This window comes from Galeopterus variegatus, unplaced genomic scaffold (genome assembly GCF_000696425.1).
Source record: "Galeopterus variegatus unplaced genomic scaffold, G_variegatus-3.0.2 Scaffold2391, whole genome shotgun sequence".
NCBI classification, from domain to species: Eukaryota; Metazoa; Chordata; class Mammalia; order Dermoptera; family Cynocephalidae; genus Galeopterus; species Galeopterus variegatus.
This window is the reverse complement of record NW_007728502.1, coordinates 219700-238061: the sequence shown is the minus strand read 5'-3', so window position 1 is coordinate 238061 and position 18362 is coordinate 219700. Positions and strand designations below refer to the sequence as shown.

Below are 18362 nucleotides of genomic sequence, written 5' to 3'. Positions count from 1 at the left end.
TGATAAAACATATACAGCGAAAGAACCATCCACTTGGGCCCAACCAACCCAAAAATCGTGAGAAATAATTAATCAGTGATATATTAAACCTCTACATTTTGGTATATTATAGAGCAATAGATAATGGAAACAAAAACATGCACCTGATCATAAAGAAAATCATAAAGAAAATAGTCTAGAATGTTAACTTTACAAAATATAAACTAACAATGAAAAAGTGAACTAAAAACATTTTTTGAAACAAAGAAAAACTTAAACACCTATGAAATACAAATAAAGTTGTATTCAGTGAAAAATGTATATCCTGGATAGTGTTCACTATTATTAAACGAGACCTAAAAATAAATGAATTGAATGGTTACCAGAGGCAGGGGGAAGGGGGAACTAATGGGTACAAAACTATGATATCCACCCTAAATGAATCATTGTGCAGTAATATGCACGTATTGAAATAACATGCTGTACCCCACATATATGTACAAATAAATGTCAAAATATTTTGAATTAAAAAAATAAAAATTAAAAAAGAATAAAAAAAGGAATTAAGTATACAACTAAAAAAATTTGAAAAGGGACTAAAAACACTAAAGAAAAAAGGTATAAGAAGTTAATAAAAGAGGGAAATAAGTATATAGAAAACAATAACAGCAAAAGGAAATAAAACAGCAGAATGGCTCAATGAAATCCAAAACTGGTTAACTGAAAATACCTGTAATATATACTCCACTGACAACCTGCTTAAAAACAAAAGAAGAAAGCAAAGACAAATAGTTTTATAAATGGAAAAGAAATTGGAAAAGAGGTAGAACTACAGATACAGAAAAAAAGAAAAGAAACCCCAAGATAACATAGTATAAAATTCTAAGCAACAAATTTGAAAAACCATTACAAACAGATGAATTTATATCAAAATACAAATGACCAAAACAGATGTATCAATAACCACTGAAAGAATTGGAAAAACGGTAAAGCAGCTACCATTTTTTAATAAGGCTTCTAGATGATTTTACAGATAAGTTCCATATAATTTTCAAAGTATTTACCTCTTTTTTAAAAGTTGTTTTTAAATTCGGATTAAAAATGCATTATATTTACTATATTAATTTGGAAGCATGAATATTTTGATAAAATTAAATCTATTTGGCAACAGTACAATTTATATTATAAGAAATACTATTTACAATTGTATCTTAATAAATTCATACAACTTATAATTAACTAGTTTGATTATCACTCAGTTAAACCATTATAAAAACTCTCTAATTATTCTCCCTGACTGCAAAATCCAATCTCTACTCCAAAATTCATCTTTCATCCAGCTGGCAGAATGATCTCAATAAAAAATGGAAAGCGGATCATTCTTTTTACTTTTTTTTTCTTTCTTTCTTTTTTTTTTTTTTTGTGGCTGGCTGGTATGGGGATCCAAACCCTTGACCTTGGTGTTGTCAACACCACACTCTAACAAACTGAGCTAACCAGTGAGCCCAAGTGGATCATTCTTAATATTCCTCACTAAGTCTCCATTACCTCCTTAAAATCCAGACTACTGATGTCATTCCCACATGCCCCTATCAGGTTTCCTACTACTGCTCTCTTTAATCCAAAATTCCTATCACACCCAAGCCCTTATATTTTCCTAAATAGCCCTTGTTCCCTTAAGTCTTCCCACATACTGTCATTTCTATAGAAAAATCCCTCCCATTTTCGATCTCCACATTCTTAACTATTACACCATAGTTCCCCTTTTGTGTGTGCATTTATTACGTTTGAATTAGTTGGAGACATTATGTCTCCGATATGTACTAACATATTTCAGCTTCAAAATTCTTTAGAGGCCTTAAATTCTGGGGAAAAAAATATTTCTTTATCGATTATGTACCACCTATATTACCTTATACTATGTTATATGCAACAGATTTATTCAATTTATTCAAGTACATATAGAATGTAATTACAGTTACTATTTATATTTGCACTAGGGATTTCACATCTGTGAGTAAGTGGTAAGCAGTTTTAATGGAAAAACAGAGCTCTTAACACTATGCATAGAAGAAACTAAATAAAATTTCTGTAATTTTAGAAAAGGAATTATCTTTGAAAAGAAACAGAAAATGGGGACATCACATTTGAAGATATGTTCTTAGTCATTTTAGCCCCGCCTACGTAAAGAGAGAATCCTTGGGCTATCCAGTTTTACCAGAGTGCACCTAATAACTCTGTGAACCTGGTCAACTTATTTAATTCTTCTGAGTTTCCTCCTCTAAAAATGGAATAGGAGTAATTGCATCTAGGGTGCAAAAATATGGTATACATGTTTTAATTCACAGAGTATTCAATGTATAAATATTTCCATTTTATAAAATTTTAGGTTACAAAAATACATTTGTCCTTCCTTTCTTATCTCCGTACCATAAAGCTGCAAATTCACCCACTCAGTAGATACTTGCCTAGAGCAAATGCACTCTATTATTATAACCCAGTCTAAAAATATAAAGTTAACAAGATAAAAATATTTTATATAATTTTATCTAAGCATAATTTTTGTTAAGTACAACTATGTCTACTGACTCCTAATCCATACAGTGTCTTTGATGAATGAAAAAAAGGACCTTTCTTCTAGGCAGATGCATCCCTGTGCCAGGGTGTATAATTGGCAAATAAAGCATAGATTTCAACACCCGCTTTTCCCTCAGCCCAGCACCCTTGTTCAGGCACAATTTGTACAACATGAGGACAGCTTTAGGTACAAATGGATTTTTACCTACATATACTTTAAATAAACATTAGAATAATTACTGGAATAACGGTCCTGTAAATAAGAGGTGAACAACTAATAATTCCGTTAAAAACTAAATAATGTTTTATGTGACTTACTAAAACATTTATAAGCATTATAATTACTTGAACAGATTTATAATAATGCAAACTGATTCTATTATTCATGCTCACATGAGGAAACAAAACTGAATAAACTTTCATTATTCTTGCAAGTGCTCAATAGGATTCAGAGAGCCATATTTGCAGCTCAGATTTCACCAACAATTTGTTCTCTACTCCTAAGCAGGTCACTTTTTAGCTCCTGTGATCTCTGTAAAATGGTCTACATCAGTGTGGTTCATAATAGAGTGTTGAGGAAAGGAAAAAAATTCCTTTCAAATTCTCATTGAATCCATAGACACTCTCTCCAGAAAAAAAAATGTTATACCTACACAGAAAATTTGACTTTAAATTCCAAAAAAATAATTTTAAAGGACATTAAAGACTTCTAATATCAATAATATAAAACAATTATACGTTTTTTTAAGTATACAAAATGAGCTGGTAAGTACGGTAGACAGAATTCTAAGATGGCCCCATGATCTTAACCCTTAGGGTTATGCTCTGTATAATCCACTCCCTTTGAGTGTGGGTGAGATCTGTGACTCGCTTCTAGAAAACAGAATATTGCAAAGTGATGAGATGCCACTCTCTCTATTACCTTATATAGCAAGAGTGACAGATGTCACTCCCATAATCAAGTTACATTATATAAGACTTTTTTAGCAGACAAGAGAGACTCTTGACTGGCCTTAAGAAGAAGCAAATTTCCATGATATGAACTGCCTGTGGAAAAGGCCATGTTTATCATACTCACTTGAGCTTGGAAGAGGACCCCCAAGTTAAAGAATGGAATAGAGCCCAGCCAACACCTTGACTGAATCCTAGTGAGACCTCAAACATAAGATACAGCTAACCCATGCTCAGACTCCTAACCCACTATAACTGTAAGATAATATAAATTGTTTTAAGCTGTTAAATTTGTGGCAACTTATTATGCAGCAATAGGAAACTAATGCCATAAAGTCGTACATTTTATATTCAGTATCTCAAATGGCACTCTCATTTTTTCCCGATTTATGTTATCTAGTTCTTGAATCATTCAGGTGGGTATGTACTTGTGGGACACTTGACTCCAGCCACTCACTGAAATGGGTAGTACGATGCTACAATGGTTATTAAGAAATTAACCTGTAGCAAAAGAAAAAAAATATTCCAAAGCTAAAATGAAATCACAAGTTACTTGTATTCCTATTATTGGATCACATAAAACAAAGTGGGCCATATAGTTTACAGTTTCTGAAGAAACATCTTATTTGCTCCTTATGACTCATACCTTTTTAAAATAGATTAGATTAACTATTGTTTGACCCATTTTGGTGATGGAACCTATGAAGTTCAAATACGTTAAAAGGACTTCTTCAAAGTCACATGACTAGTAAGTTCCCTCTGACTCCAAATATAATATTCATTCCTCCATGATATTGCCTGTAATTTTCATAATCTTGACAGTAAATATGCCTGGATTTACAATTTTATCTTCTGAAACTTTCTGGGAAAAGTTAACCAACAAAAAAGATATATCTTAGGAAGAATTTTAGTACACACACACACACACACACACACACACACCCCAATATTCACATGCATACTAATGTCTGTACACATAATTACCAGAGCACTTATTAATCAAATATAGCCACATAGAGAGAGTGTATATGTTACCTGGACTTGAAGCAAATCTTCTTTCATTTTAAGTTGCTTGTCTGGAGACATCCCTCTATAATTAAAAATGTTATAGATTTTATTATATTTTAAAAGGCATCACTGCTTTGCTTTCTTGGGGAGGGCTTTAAATCATTTTAAAGGGATGAAATATTTTAAAGTTTATTTTAAAAGCCATAAAATCCATTCAAGTTAAATGATAAACAACTGAATAACATTTCTCAGGCTAACTTCTCATGGGTATGATGAAAGTGGGAAAAGACTGAGATTTTCAAAGTGCATTGGTTATTTTGCTTTCTCTGGTTGTCTTTTTCTTCTGTAAGTCAAAGGTCAAAGCTATTTGTCCAATGAATTTATTCTCAGAATTTGTGAAAGTCTATAAAGATTAAATTCATAGTTTCTTTTTTAAATTATATTTTTTATATTAGGGTTTGACCAAGCAAATTTAAAATATAATTATTTTATAACACTAAAGAAAACATTCACTTAACAAAGCCACTTCGCAATAATCCATATACATAAAAAATAGATAACTTTTTTTTATAAAAATAAGTACAATTAAAAAGTACAGTGGAAAAGAACAGCCCAGACTGGAGAGCTAACAAATTACAAAGCAGTAGTGCAACCATCAAGGAAACAATATAAACCTTTTTTCCGTATAATTATTTAAAGACTTAATTCTGTTTACGTATCCCTGAATATCTTGCAGTTTATTCTCCTACTCTAATCCACTTTTGGCTCTTTGTTCTTCCCTTTTCAGCTTTTTCCCAAATCATATCCTGGTCTATTTATAAAATTATATATATCTGCTAATTTTATGTTTTTAAAAACCTGTTAATAAGTTATGTTTTATGATCTTAAATTGTCTGTATAAAGTTAAAATATAAATTAACAAGGAAGAAAAATAGTAACATGTATTTTTTATAATAATAACATGTCTTACTCTTCTGAATCCTCAAATTTTCCTTTGTCTTTTTTCTTCTCCATTTTTACAGCTTTCTTTGTTCGGTCATGTTTAGGTTTTGTTTTCTGTGTAATTTTATATAAGCCAGAAATAAATAGTTAAGGACATGATAAATTATAGGGAAATATAAGATAACATATATTACTAAAATTTCCATTTTACTCTGAAACACTATACAATGTTTCGAGGAAAATTACCTAAATACATGCAAAACCAAATTAATGATACAGCTGGACTCTTTGTAATAATGCTTTACTGAAAATAAGTTGTATATAAGTTAATGTATTAAAACATTTAAATTCTTCTGATAAATTACAGTCAGTTCTGCCATAATGTGGCAAATGCCTTCCTGAAAATCACCTCACTATGCAAAAACATGTAACAAAACATGCAGGATGTATAGGAAAAATAGGATTGGTGTAATAAATCTTCATAAAATATGGGAAACAAGTATAATAATGAACTTTAATGAAAATTGTTAATATCTCAAAATAATTTTCTAGCTTAAAAACGAGCTCTTAGAGATTTTTCCTATTCAGAAAAAAAAACTAATATATATTGATGATCAGTAAACACTCAAATAAAGAGGGGGAAAATGACTAAAAAAATAATGAACAGATCATTAGTGAGCTGTAGGACAACTTAAAGTGGTATAATATGCTTGTAATTGGAGTTTTTGATGAAGAAGAAAGGTGTGCAAGAGAAAAAGTAATTGAAGAAATAATAGCCAAAAATTTTTTCAAATTTTATGAAAATGATATACCCCCAAAACCACAGCAATATAAAGAAATACATCTATGCCTGAGCCGTATCATAATCAAATTATTTAAAAAGCATGATAGAGAGAAAATCTTAAAAACAGAGAGAGGAGAAAAGCAGATTACACAGAAGAATAAGGAGGAGAGCAGACTTCTTATCAGAAACCATGCAAACCAGAAGACAAAGAAGCAACATCTTTAAAGTACTAGAAGAGAAAAAGTCAACCTAGAATTCTTTCTCCAGAAAAAGTATCATTCAAGACTGAAGGGGAAAAAAAATTTTTTTTAGAAATCAAAGAGTTTCAAGAACACATCAACAGCAGACCTGCACAACAAAAAGTGGTAAAGAATCCTCCAAGCAGGAAAAAAAAATGATACCAGATGAAAATATAGAAATACACAAATTAAGGAAGAAAACCAGAATTGATACCTCTTAGGCAGAACACCATGTACTGGTTACCAATCTCAAAGGAGGAAACTTAAACACTCCTGCCCATTGTATCAGAGTTGCCAAGGAGAACACAATGCAGTCAATCACTAGATGGGAGCAAGGCTTTACTTACATACAGAAGAGACAGAGCAATGTCAGCTTCAATAGTGTGCATCAGTCCCCCATGGCTAGCTGGTACCACCAACAGCCAAAACAAGGCAATTGGCTATGAGCACCCCTCTCATGCCACTGAGGAAGGCCAAGAACCCTCCCCTGTAGAATTTGAAATACTGGAAGCTGGAGCATGCCTGAGGACCATTGATGCACATGCTTAAGTAAAACAAAGGAATAGTCATTGAATCTTAAACAGAAAGATATTTCCACACAGGCAATAAGCCCAACACAGGCCATGTGGGCTCTTTAGTTCTTCGTAAGGAAGTGTTCCAGGCCCAATGCCCACTCTTATGTGGCCAAGCAGGGAGTCAAAAGACTACATGCATGAAACTACCTTTCCCAACAGTACAGTAGTCTCCCCTTATTCATGGCTTTGCTTTCCACAGTTTTAGTAACCTGCAGTCAAACGTGGCCTAAAAGCATTAAATGAAAAATTCCAGAAATAACAATTCAGAAGTTTTAAATTGTGCGATGTACTGAGTAGCATGATGAAATCTCACACAATCTGACTTCATCCCACTCCATCCCACCTGGGACATGAATCAGCCCTTTATCCAGCTTATCTATACTGTATATGCTCCCCATCCTTCCGCCACTTAATAGCTGTCTCGGGTATCATATGGATTGTCATGGTATCACAGTGCTTGCATTCAAGTAACCTTTATCTTACTTAATAATGGCCCCAAAGTGCAAGAGTAGCAATACTGGCAATTTGGATATGTCAATGAGAAGCCAGAAAAATGCTTCCTTAAAGTGAAAAGGTGAAAATTTTCAGTTTAATGAAAAAAAGGATAAAAATCACATGTTGAGGTTGCTAAGATCTATGATAAAAACGAATCTTCTATCCGTGAAACTGTTGGAAGGAAGGAAGGAAGGAGAGAGAAGAGAGAGAGAGAGAGAGAGAGAAAGAAAGAAAGAAAGAAAGAAAGAAAGAAAGAAAGAGAGAAAGAAAGAGAGAGAGAAACTTGTGCTAGTTTTTTTGTCTCACTTGAAACTGCAAAAGATATGGCCACAGTACATGATAACTGCTTAGTTAAGATGGAAAAAGCATTAAATTAGTGGGTGGAAAACATGAACAGAAAACATGCTCCAACTGATGGCAATGCATTGTACTGGAAAGCATTGAACCTATATGAAAACTTAGGCAAGGGATCTCCTGAAACAAGTGACACCAAGCCATTTACTGCAAGTAAGAGATAGTTACACAGATTCAGGCATGGGTTCAGACTGGAAAACATAAAATTTACTAGAGAGGCTATGTCTGCTGATGAAAAAGCTGCTGCCATATTTCTGATAGAGTTGAATTAGTTAATTAAGGAGAAAGGATACCATCCAAACCAAGTCTTCAATTGCAATGAAACCAGGCTTTTCTGGAAGAAGACATGCAATAGAACCTACATTCATAAAAGTGCAAAGGAGGCACCAGGGCATAAAACATGGAAGGACAGATTAACTCCAGTACTATGTGCATATTATAAAGCAAGGAGTAGTGTACAGAGCAAAGAACTCATGTATTTTCACATTCAAAAACAAAAATTATCTGCCCAAGTTCTGGAAATATAGTCAAAAAGTATGGACAACAGCCATCTTGTTTATGGAACAGTTCCACCAATGCTTCATCCCAGAAGTGAAAATATACTTGGAAGAAGAAGGGTTGGAATTTGAAGTCCTATTAACAATAGACGAGGTACTTGACCATTCTAAATTTGTTTACTATGAAGATAAAAATGTTGAGGTTATATTTTTACCATCAAATAAAACCTCATCGCTTTAGCCTCCTGACCAGAGCATCACTGGTTTTGTCAAGGCCACACACACACACCTGGCATTTGACCACATTTGATCAGCAATTGATGCAGACTCTAATCTGGGCATAATTCAGGGGTGGAAATCATTCACTACTGCTGATGCAATAACATTTATCAAAGGTTCACTGGATGAATTAAAACAAGAAACTGCAAATGCCTAGGGAAAGAACTCATGGAGTGAAGTCGTGAATGATTTTTAAAGGCTTCCACGGGATCGATGGAGATGTTAGATATATCATTCACATAGCAAGACAAGTTGGTGAAGAAAGATTTGCCAACATGTTTGATGAAGAAGTAGAAGAACATATTGAAGGTATAAAGAACAGCTAACGAATGAGGAAGTGAAAGAACTTGTTGAGTCATCTACAAAGGAAGAGGAAGATGATGAAGAAACTGAAGCAGAACCAGCCATGTAAACATTACCAAAATTTGCCAAAGTGTTTTGAATTGCACAAACGTTACAAAATTATATAATATGATCCTCGGATGGAATGCAGCATTAAAGTTATCCATATGATCACCAAAGAATTACAATCTCTGCAGCAACACTTTGATGAGTTAAAAAGTAAAAGACAACAACCTCTGATTACAATGTTCTTCTGAAAGGACTTGGGGGTGGGGGTAGGGGGGAACTTCTGACTATTGAGGATCCCTAACCATCAATATTGTCTGCTCCTAACATCCAACCATCGACATGATCCTCCTTCTGACATATTACCAGAAGGTCAGTATTAGCCTAATGCTACATTACAATGCCCGTGTCATTCACTTCACTTCATCTCATCATGCATTGCATCATCATCTCACATCATTAAAAGAAAGGTAAGTACTGAACAATAAGATATTTGAGAGAGAGAGAAAGAGAAACCATATTCACATAACTTTCATTAAAAAATAATGTAAGTGTTCCATTTTATTATTAAGAATTATTGTTAATTTCTTACTGTGCCTAATTTATAAATTAAACTTTATTATAGGTATGAATGTACAGCAAAAATACACAGTATATGTAGAGTTTGGTACTATCCACGGTTTCAGCCATCCACTGGAGTTCTTGGAACTTATCCCCCACAGATAAGGGGGGACAACGTGGTAAATAAAAATATTTTTTCTTATTATTTAGTTTTTTTTAAAGTAATTGTATATAGCAAACCTAATAACATTATGTTGTGAAGTTTATATCATATATAGTAAAATATATGAAAACAATAGCATAAAGGCTGAGAAGTTAACAAATTAAAGTATATTATTTTAAGGTTTTATACATGAAGTGACAATATCATTTGAAGGTAGATTTTCCTAAGTTAAAGATGAAGACTATAAACCCTAAACAACCAACTGAACAGCCAATAGAAAAGTAAAACAGATTTTGTTACTGGAAATGTGATGCTGCTGTAACATACAATTAAAACTGTGAAAGTGGCTTTGGAATTGGGCAGTGGGCCAAAAATAAATAAATAAATAAATTCTTCTAAAGGACAATGTGGGTTAACTTGCCCTATAAGATATCAGGACTTTTTCTAAATCTGTAGCTATTAAGGTGCTCAGGCATTGGAGCACGTATAAAAGCCAATAAAACAGAATAGAAGGTACAGAAATAAATCTTCTTTAAGCCATGACATTTTCCAGCAACAGCATACCAAGATATGTACATCTAGGAAATCCTACTTAGGAAATTATTGTAGAAAGCAAGGTGATAGCAAAAATGGAATAAATCAGGAGTTGGCAAACTGTGGGCCAAATCTGCCCTACTCCCTGTTCTTGTAAATAAAGTTTTACTGTAACAGAGCCATCCTCATTCACTTACGTGTTATCTACAGCTGTTTTCATACTACGGAAGTCGACTTAAGTAGATGAAACAGAGACTGGATGGCCTGAAAAGCCTAAACTATTTATCTGGCCCTTTACAAAAAAATTTGCTGATATCTGGAATAAGCAAATGGATAAGATGGTAATTAAGAAACATTGCACCATACAGTGGAGACTAGATGTTTGTACCTAGCATCCTCCTGCCCTTTTGTTAAGAGACAGCATCACAGTTTAGAAGGGTTCTGCACCTCCTTCATCTCAGTTTATTCTGGTGACACTTGCCCCAAGCAAGGCCAGTAAAATCCCATCTCCTGAGAACTATTATGGAAGAGAAGCAGGTAGACCTAGAATAATTCCAGATCTAATATCCATTAAGATTGGGAAAAACAGCCATAAGCTCCCTCTCTAAAAGGTCCCTGAAAGGGCATAAGTAGTGGCTGTCTATGAACTTCCATTATTTTTGACTCCTAGAGTTGCCCTGATTCTGTCTCTCACCAAACATGTTGTTCAGCTTTTCTTCCATTCTCTAAGTTACTCTAATATCTGTCCAATAAATGTCTTGCTTTAGAGAGCCAAAGTCAGTTTTGCCTGCTTACAAAAAAGAAAATAAAACCCTCAACCAATTCATAAGAAAATACTAATTAATAGATAAGAGTAGGAATCAAAAGTGGATTTTGATTACTATGCTTGGCTGTCTACGCAAATAAAATTATTGAGAAAAATAATTAAGTTATGAAAGAAACCTATTTTGGAAAAAATTGATAACTCTGTTATAAGATAAATAAGGCCAAGTTTTCATTCAGGTGTTCTCAGATTAACTTTTATATATGATTTACCACAAATGGAATTTCAAGTACACAGGGATTTTAAAAAATGAGTGGCTATGCTGTACTATGAAATATGTTAATGTTTTATTAAAATTGTAATAGAAACCAAGTATAGAAATAAGATCCATGAATATAAACAATTGAATCAAACACATGTAGAAAAAAAAAGAAATCCTGACTTTAACATATCCTATAACCATTATTCTCTCCATACCATCATATCCCACCAATTCCCATGTTAAATTTACGTCTCTACCAAAACCTATGTGATACTACAAAAGCAGTACTAACAGTGAAGTTTATTGTAATAAGTGCTTACATTAAAAAAAGTTGAAAAATATCAAATAAATAACCTAATGTTATACCTCAAGGAACCAGAAAAGCAGGAACAGTATAACCCCAAAATTAGTAGAGGAAAAGAAATAATAAATATCAGAGCAGAACTAAATGAAATAGAGACAAAAAATGATACAAAAGAACAATGAAACAAAAAATTAGTATTTTGAGGAGATAAACAAAATTGACAAACCATTAGCGAGACTAACCAAGTAAAGAAGAGAGAAGACCCCAATAACAAAAATCAGAGATGAAAAAGGAGACATTACAACTGATTCCAAGAGACACAAAGAATCACTGAAGCCTACTATGAAAAACTATATGCCAACAAATTTGAAAATGTACATGAAATGGATACATTTTGGGGCACATACAACCTACCAAGACTGAAACAAGAAGAAATAGCCTGAACAGACCAATAATGAGCAACGGATCAAATCAGTAATCAGCAGTCTCTCGACAAAGAAAAGTCCAGAAACAGATGGCTTCACTGCTGAAATCTACCAAACATTTAAAGAAGATTCAATCCCAATTCTTCTCAAATTATTCCCAAAAATTGAAGCAGAGGGTACCCTCCCAAAATCATTCTATGAGGCCAGAATTCCCCTGATACCAAAACCACACATAGATGCAACAAAAAAAGAAAATGACAGGCCATATCTCTGATGAGCTTAGATGCAAAAAATTTTCAAAAAAGTAAACAGAATCCAACAGCACATCAAAAGATTATACACAATAATCAAGTGGGATTCACCCCCGGAATGGAAGGATGGTTCAACATACCCAAATCAATAAATGTGATATGCTACATTAACAAAACCAAGGACAAAAACCATATGATCATCTTAATAAATGCAGAAACAGCCATTGATAAAATTCAACATTGCTTCTTAACAAAAATTCTCAACAGTATACGTATAGAAGGATAGTATCTCAACATAATAAAAAGCCATATATGACAAACCCACAGCTGACATCATCACAATGGGGAAAGTTGAAAGCTTTTTTCTAAGAACAGGAATAAGACAAGGATGCCCACTCTCAGCACTCCTATTTAACACAGTACTGGAAGTTCTAGACAGAGCAACTGGGCAAGAGAAAGGAACGAAGGGCATCCAAATTGTAGAATACATTATCAAATTGTCACTGTTTCCAAATGATATAATCTTATATATAGAAAAATCTAAAGATTCCACCAAAAAACTCTTACAGCTGATAAACAAATTCAGGAAAGTTTCAGGATACAAAATAAATATACAAAAATCAGTAGGACTTCTATACACTAACAATGAATCAGCAGAAAATGAAATCAAGAAAGCAATCCCATTTACAAGAGCCACCCAAAAAATAAAATACCTAAGGATAAATTAACCAAGGAGGTAAAAGATCTCTACAATGAAAACTACAAAACACTGATGAAATAAAATGAAGAACACATAAAAATGGAAATACTCATGGATTGATAGTATTAATGTGAAAATGTGCATACTAACCTAAAGCAATCTATAGACTCAATGCAATCCCTATCAAAATACCCATGACATTCTTCACAGAGATAGAAAAAAACAATCATAACATTCATATGGAACAACAAAAGACGTTGAATAGCCAAAGCAATCCTGAGGAAAAAGAGTAAAGTGGGAGGCATTGCACTACCTACTTCAAAGTATATTACAAAGCTATAGTAACCACAACAGTATGTTATCAGCATAAAAACAGATGCTTGGACCAATGGAACAGAATGGAAAACCTAGAAATAAACCCACATACTTACAGCTAACAGATCTTTGAAAAAGGCATTAAAAATATACAACAGAGAAAAGACCTCCTCTTCAATAAATGGTGCTGGGAAACCTGAATTTCCATGCATAGAAGAATGAAACTAGACCCCTATCTCTCACCATATACAAAAATCAACTAAAAATGGATTAAAGACTTAAATGTAACACCTGAGACTATAAAATTTCTAGAAGAAAACACAGGGAAGAACCTCCATGACATAGGACTAGGCAAAGATTTTATGACTAAAACCTCAAAAGCACAGGCAACAAAAGAAAAAATTTAAAAATGGTATTTTATCAAAGTAAAAATCTTCTGCACATTTTTTGATGTAAACATTTATTGCAATAAACTTGATCTCTACAACAAGAACTACCAATCACTGCCAAAAGGAATTAAAGAGGACACAGAAAGATAGAAAAACAATCCATGCTCTTGGGTTAGAAGAATTAACATTTTGAACGTGTCCATACCACCCAAAGCTATCTACAGGTTCAATGCAATCCCCAACAAAAAACCAATGACTTTCCTCACAGAAATAGAAAAACAATCCTAATATTCATATGGAATAACAAAAGACCCAGATAGCCAAAGCAATAATGAACAAAAGAACAAATAAATAAATAAAGCCAGAGGCATAAAAACCCCTGACTTCAAACTATGCTACAAAGCTATAGTAACCGAGACAGCATGGAACTGGCATAAAAACAGACACACAGACCAGTGGAACAGAATAGAGAAGCCAGAAATCAATCCACATACTTACAGCCAACAGATTTTAGACAAAGGCACCAAGAACATACACTGGGGAAAAGACTGCCTCTTCAATAAATGGTGTTCGTAAAATTGGTCATCCATATGCAGAAGAATTAAACTGAACCTGTACCTCTCACCATATACCAAAATCAACTCAAAATGGATTAAAGATTTAAGACCAGAAACTATAAAACGCCTCAAAGAAAACATAGGGGAAACACTTCAGGATATAGGATGGGGCAAAGGCTTTATGAAAATGACTTCAAAAGCACAGGCAACAAGAGAAAAAATAAACAAATGGAATTATATCAAACTAAAAAGCTTTTGCACAGAAAAAGAAACAACAGAGCAAAAAGACAACCTACGGGAGAAAATATTTGCAAACTATGCATCTGACAAGGGACTAATATCCAAAATATACCAAGAACTTAAACATCTCTACAGTTAGAACACAAGTAACCCCATTTAAAAATAGGCAAAAGAGCTGAATAGAAATTTCTCAAAAAAAAGACATACAAATGGCCATCAGGTATGTGAAAAATGCTCAACATTACTAATCATCAGGGAAATGCAAATCAAAACCACAGTGAGATATCATCTAACCCCAGTTAGACTAGCTATTATGAAAAAGACAGAAAACAACAAATGCTGGTGAGGATGCAGAGGAAGGGGAACCCTTATACATTTTCGGTGGGATCACAAATTAGCACAGCCATTATAGAAAACAATATGGAGGTTTCTCAAACAACTACATATAGAACTACCATATGACCCAGGAATCCCACTACTGGGTATATATCCAAAGGAATAGAAAGCATCATGTCAAAGAGATACCTTCACTCCCACATTTATGGCAGCCTATTCACAATAACCAAGATATGGAACCAACTTAAATGTCCATTGATGGATGATTAGATAAAGGAAAAGTGGTATACATACATAATGGAATACTACTTAGCCATTAAAAAGAACTAAATCCTGCCATTTGCGGCAGTTTGGATGAATTTGGAGAAACTTATGTTAATTGAAATAAGCCAGGCACAGAAAGAGAAATACCACATGTTCTTACTCATATGTGGGAGCTAAACACACACACACACACACAAAACAAGCAAGTAATAATAAGTTGAACTTTTAAAAGGAGAGACAAACCTGTGGTTACTAGAGGTGGGAAAGGGGAGGTGGGAGAGGACAAGTGAAAGACTGGTTAATGGATACAAAATTACAGCTACGCTAGATAGAAAAAATAAGTCCTATTTGTGTACAGTCAACCCAGGAATCTATAATTAACAATGATTTACTGCATGTTATCAAACGACTAGAAGAGAGGAGATCAAATGTGCACATCACAAAGAAACTAAGTTTTGTAATGATAAATATGCTAATTAATCTGATTAGATCATCACATATCATATATATGTATTGAAATACAACTCTGTACCCCATAAATATGTACAATCAATATGTTTCAACAAAAAATAAATGTAAAAAAATAAATTTCCTTCTCTGAAAACTGACTACCTCTCAGATCTCTTAGTCACAACCCTCCTGTGGATATAATATTACTACTATATAGGAGGATGCTTCAAAAGTTCATGAAAAGATACATATTATCTTTTAATTCTATTTTTCCATGAACTTTTCTGAGGTACACTGGTATGAGGTAATGCTCCTTCCACATTTTTCTTTCACCCTTCCACTCAATGATCAGCAATGCTACAAGTAATTTCCAGTGAGAGAAAGTAAGGTCAGTTATTCACTGATTATATTTCACATATGTAAATTATTAGAAATGTGACCACTAGACTTTAACATATTTTAGAATATTAAAAAGCTTAAGTCAGGAGTCAAGCAGGGATGATGTTCAGGGGCTGAGACAAAAATGGATAAAAGGTATAAACTATCAAATGAGCACCAAAGTTTCTATAAGAAAGAAAAACCATGTTGTATCTTAGACCATATATTGAAGAAGTCCATGCAAAAACCATTGCTATCTAGAAGAGAGTTAGAGACAGAAAATGGAAAGAAAAGCAAGCATTCGAGAAAGCAAAATCAGAAATGGATACAACATCTTCAAAACATCTAAGAAACTCCTAAGTTTTTTCAACGTGGCTCTAACAGTGCATGATTAAAATGTTGCAAAATTCTCAAACTTGGTCAGACTACTCAATTCTTCAATATGACAATTTACTATTTTTGGCTTTTTTTGTATTAATTTTCTATTCCTACTTGGAATGATACCTAAAGGAAACTATTCCTAAATTGAACATATATGACAGCCTTGATCTTATATTTGACATCTGTGTAGAATCACTGCTCCACTGACAAAGTAGCAAATCCCCTGGTAGTATTTCTGCTTTCTTCTCAAGTAAGAAGGAAATATTAAGTAATCAACATTACTGGATTCAAAAGTATTTTCCTATAAGCCAGGCACAGAAAGACAAATACTGCATGATCTCATTTATATGTGGGATTTTAAAAAGCTGATATCATAGAAGTAGAAAGTAGGCTGGTCAGTTAGCTCAGTTGGTTAGAGCACAACCTCGTAACACCAACTTCAAGGGTTCACATCCCCATACCTAACAACAACAACAAAATACCAGCTAACAAAAAAAAAAAAAAAAAAAAAGGAAGAGAGTAGAATAGCAGTTACCTGTGAGGTGAGGGGGTGGGGGAAGGGAGGAGTGTGGGAAAGGGGAGATATTAGTCAACAGATACAAAGTTATAGTTAAATAGGAGGAATAAGTTTTGTTGTTCTATTGCACAGTAGGGTGACTATAGTTAATAATATTGCATTGTATATAGGTAGAAGAGAGGTTTTTGAATGTTCTCACCACAAAGAGTTGATAAATGTTTGAGGTGATGAATATGCTAAATACCTTGATTTAATCATTACACAACATACACATGTATGGAAACATCACACTGTATCCCATAAATATGTACAATTATACGTGACAATTAAAAATAAAATAAAAACTTCTTTAAAATGTATTTCCCTTTAGCCATACACCTTATGTTTTTAAGTGCTTAATAATAATTCACTTCTAATCTATTTGGCTTTGTTGTATATAGTTTGAATTTATAAGTTGTATAAAAATGGCAAGGAGAAAGAGAAAATATAAAAGTAAAATTTTCCTTTATCCTTGGCATTTCTATTCACTCTACTTGGTATGGTGAACTGAGACATACACATTAGATAATTACAGATAACACTATAAAATGCATTTAAAATATATTTAGGACCCCTAATTTACTGACAATTTAATAAAGTTAAATATTTGGCCTAAAAATTTTTTCTGGAATGTTTAAATTTTATGTCTGTTTTTCATAGCATCCTTTTGGTTTCAATAGCTACTATGGGAATTTAGAATATAACATTTTATTTTTTTAAAAAAGGCTGCTACAAATTATTAGTATTTAAAACATTTAAATATCTCTCTGATGTCTACCCTAAAATAACAAGGTTTGCTAGGTGCTGTATGTCATTTTGAGACACTAAAATTTTACCAACCTCTGTATCTTTCAATTTTTGTAGTTCATTTTCCAGCACCAATTTTTTCTCTGATAACAATTCAAAATCAGTTTTCATCTGTTTGTATTTCTAAAAACAAATATTATAATTTTAGTAATAATGAAGAGCGAACATCTTAATATAGAAAGCTTATTTGGATACTTAATTATTAAGGTAAGGAAGTCTTCATTAACTCATGAAAATAATGGACTATCTCCATTAATCTGTATAATGAGGATATCACTGGAGCTGAAAGAGGTAAGGGCACCAAAAGTGGCAAAACTGGAACTATTCAGAAGATTGTAGGATATTACAGTTTAATATTTCAGAAGTGAAGTGCTTCTGAGTGATAATAAAGTCTAGTAAAATTAAAAGAATAGACAAAACTTTCCAACTCACACATGCACAGAAATCTTTTGAATAACCTAAGAAAGTCTTGGATCTCTATTTAGGATTAGGTATCCTGACAATTTCTAGAGTCTATTGAGAACTCAAGGGCAAAGTACAATTTCAAATTGAGCGTGTTATACTTACAGCCTCTAACAAACTTTGATCATTTAGAGATCTGAAAAAGAAACCAAAGATATTTATAATGTATTCTTTTTTTTTTTTTTTTTTTTTTTTTTTTTTTTTTTTCCGTGTCCGGCAACGGATCGCAACCCTCA

The 18362-nt window shown here is 33.1% G+C and overlaps 1 protein-coding gene across 1 annotated transcript in view; it reads right to left on the bottom strand.

Annotated features, from left to right (window-relative positions):
- Window positions 1-18362, bottom strand: part of CCDC7 (coiled-coil domain containing 7) — a gene marked incomplete at its 3' end in the record, with an annotated part of 89105 nt that overhangs the window by 10822 nt on the left and 59921 nt on the right. The window contains exons 10-13 of the mRNA XM_008581550.1: window positions 18232-18262; window positions 17698-17787; window positions 5486-5571; window positions 4543-4597 (exon numbers count right to left, since the gene is read on the bottom strand). Coding sequence (XP_008579772.1) covers window positions 4543-4597; window positions 5486-5571; window positions 17698-17787; window positions 18232-18262 — 262 coding nt within the window. The remainder of the gene's footprint in view (window positions 1-4542; window positions 4598-5485; window positions 5572-17697; window positions 17788-18231; window positions 18263-18362) is intronic.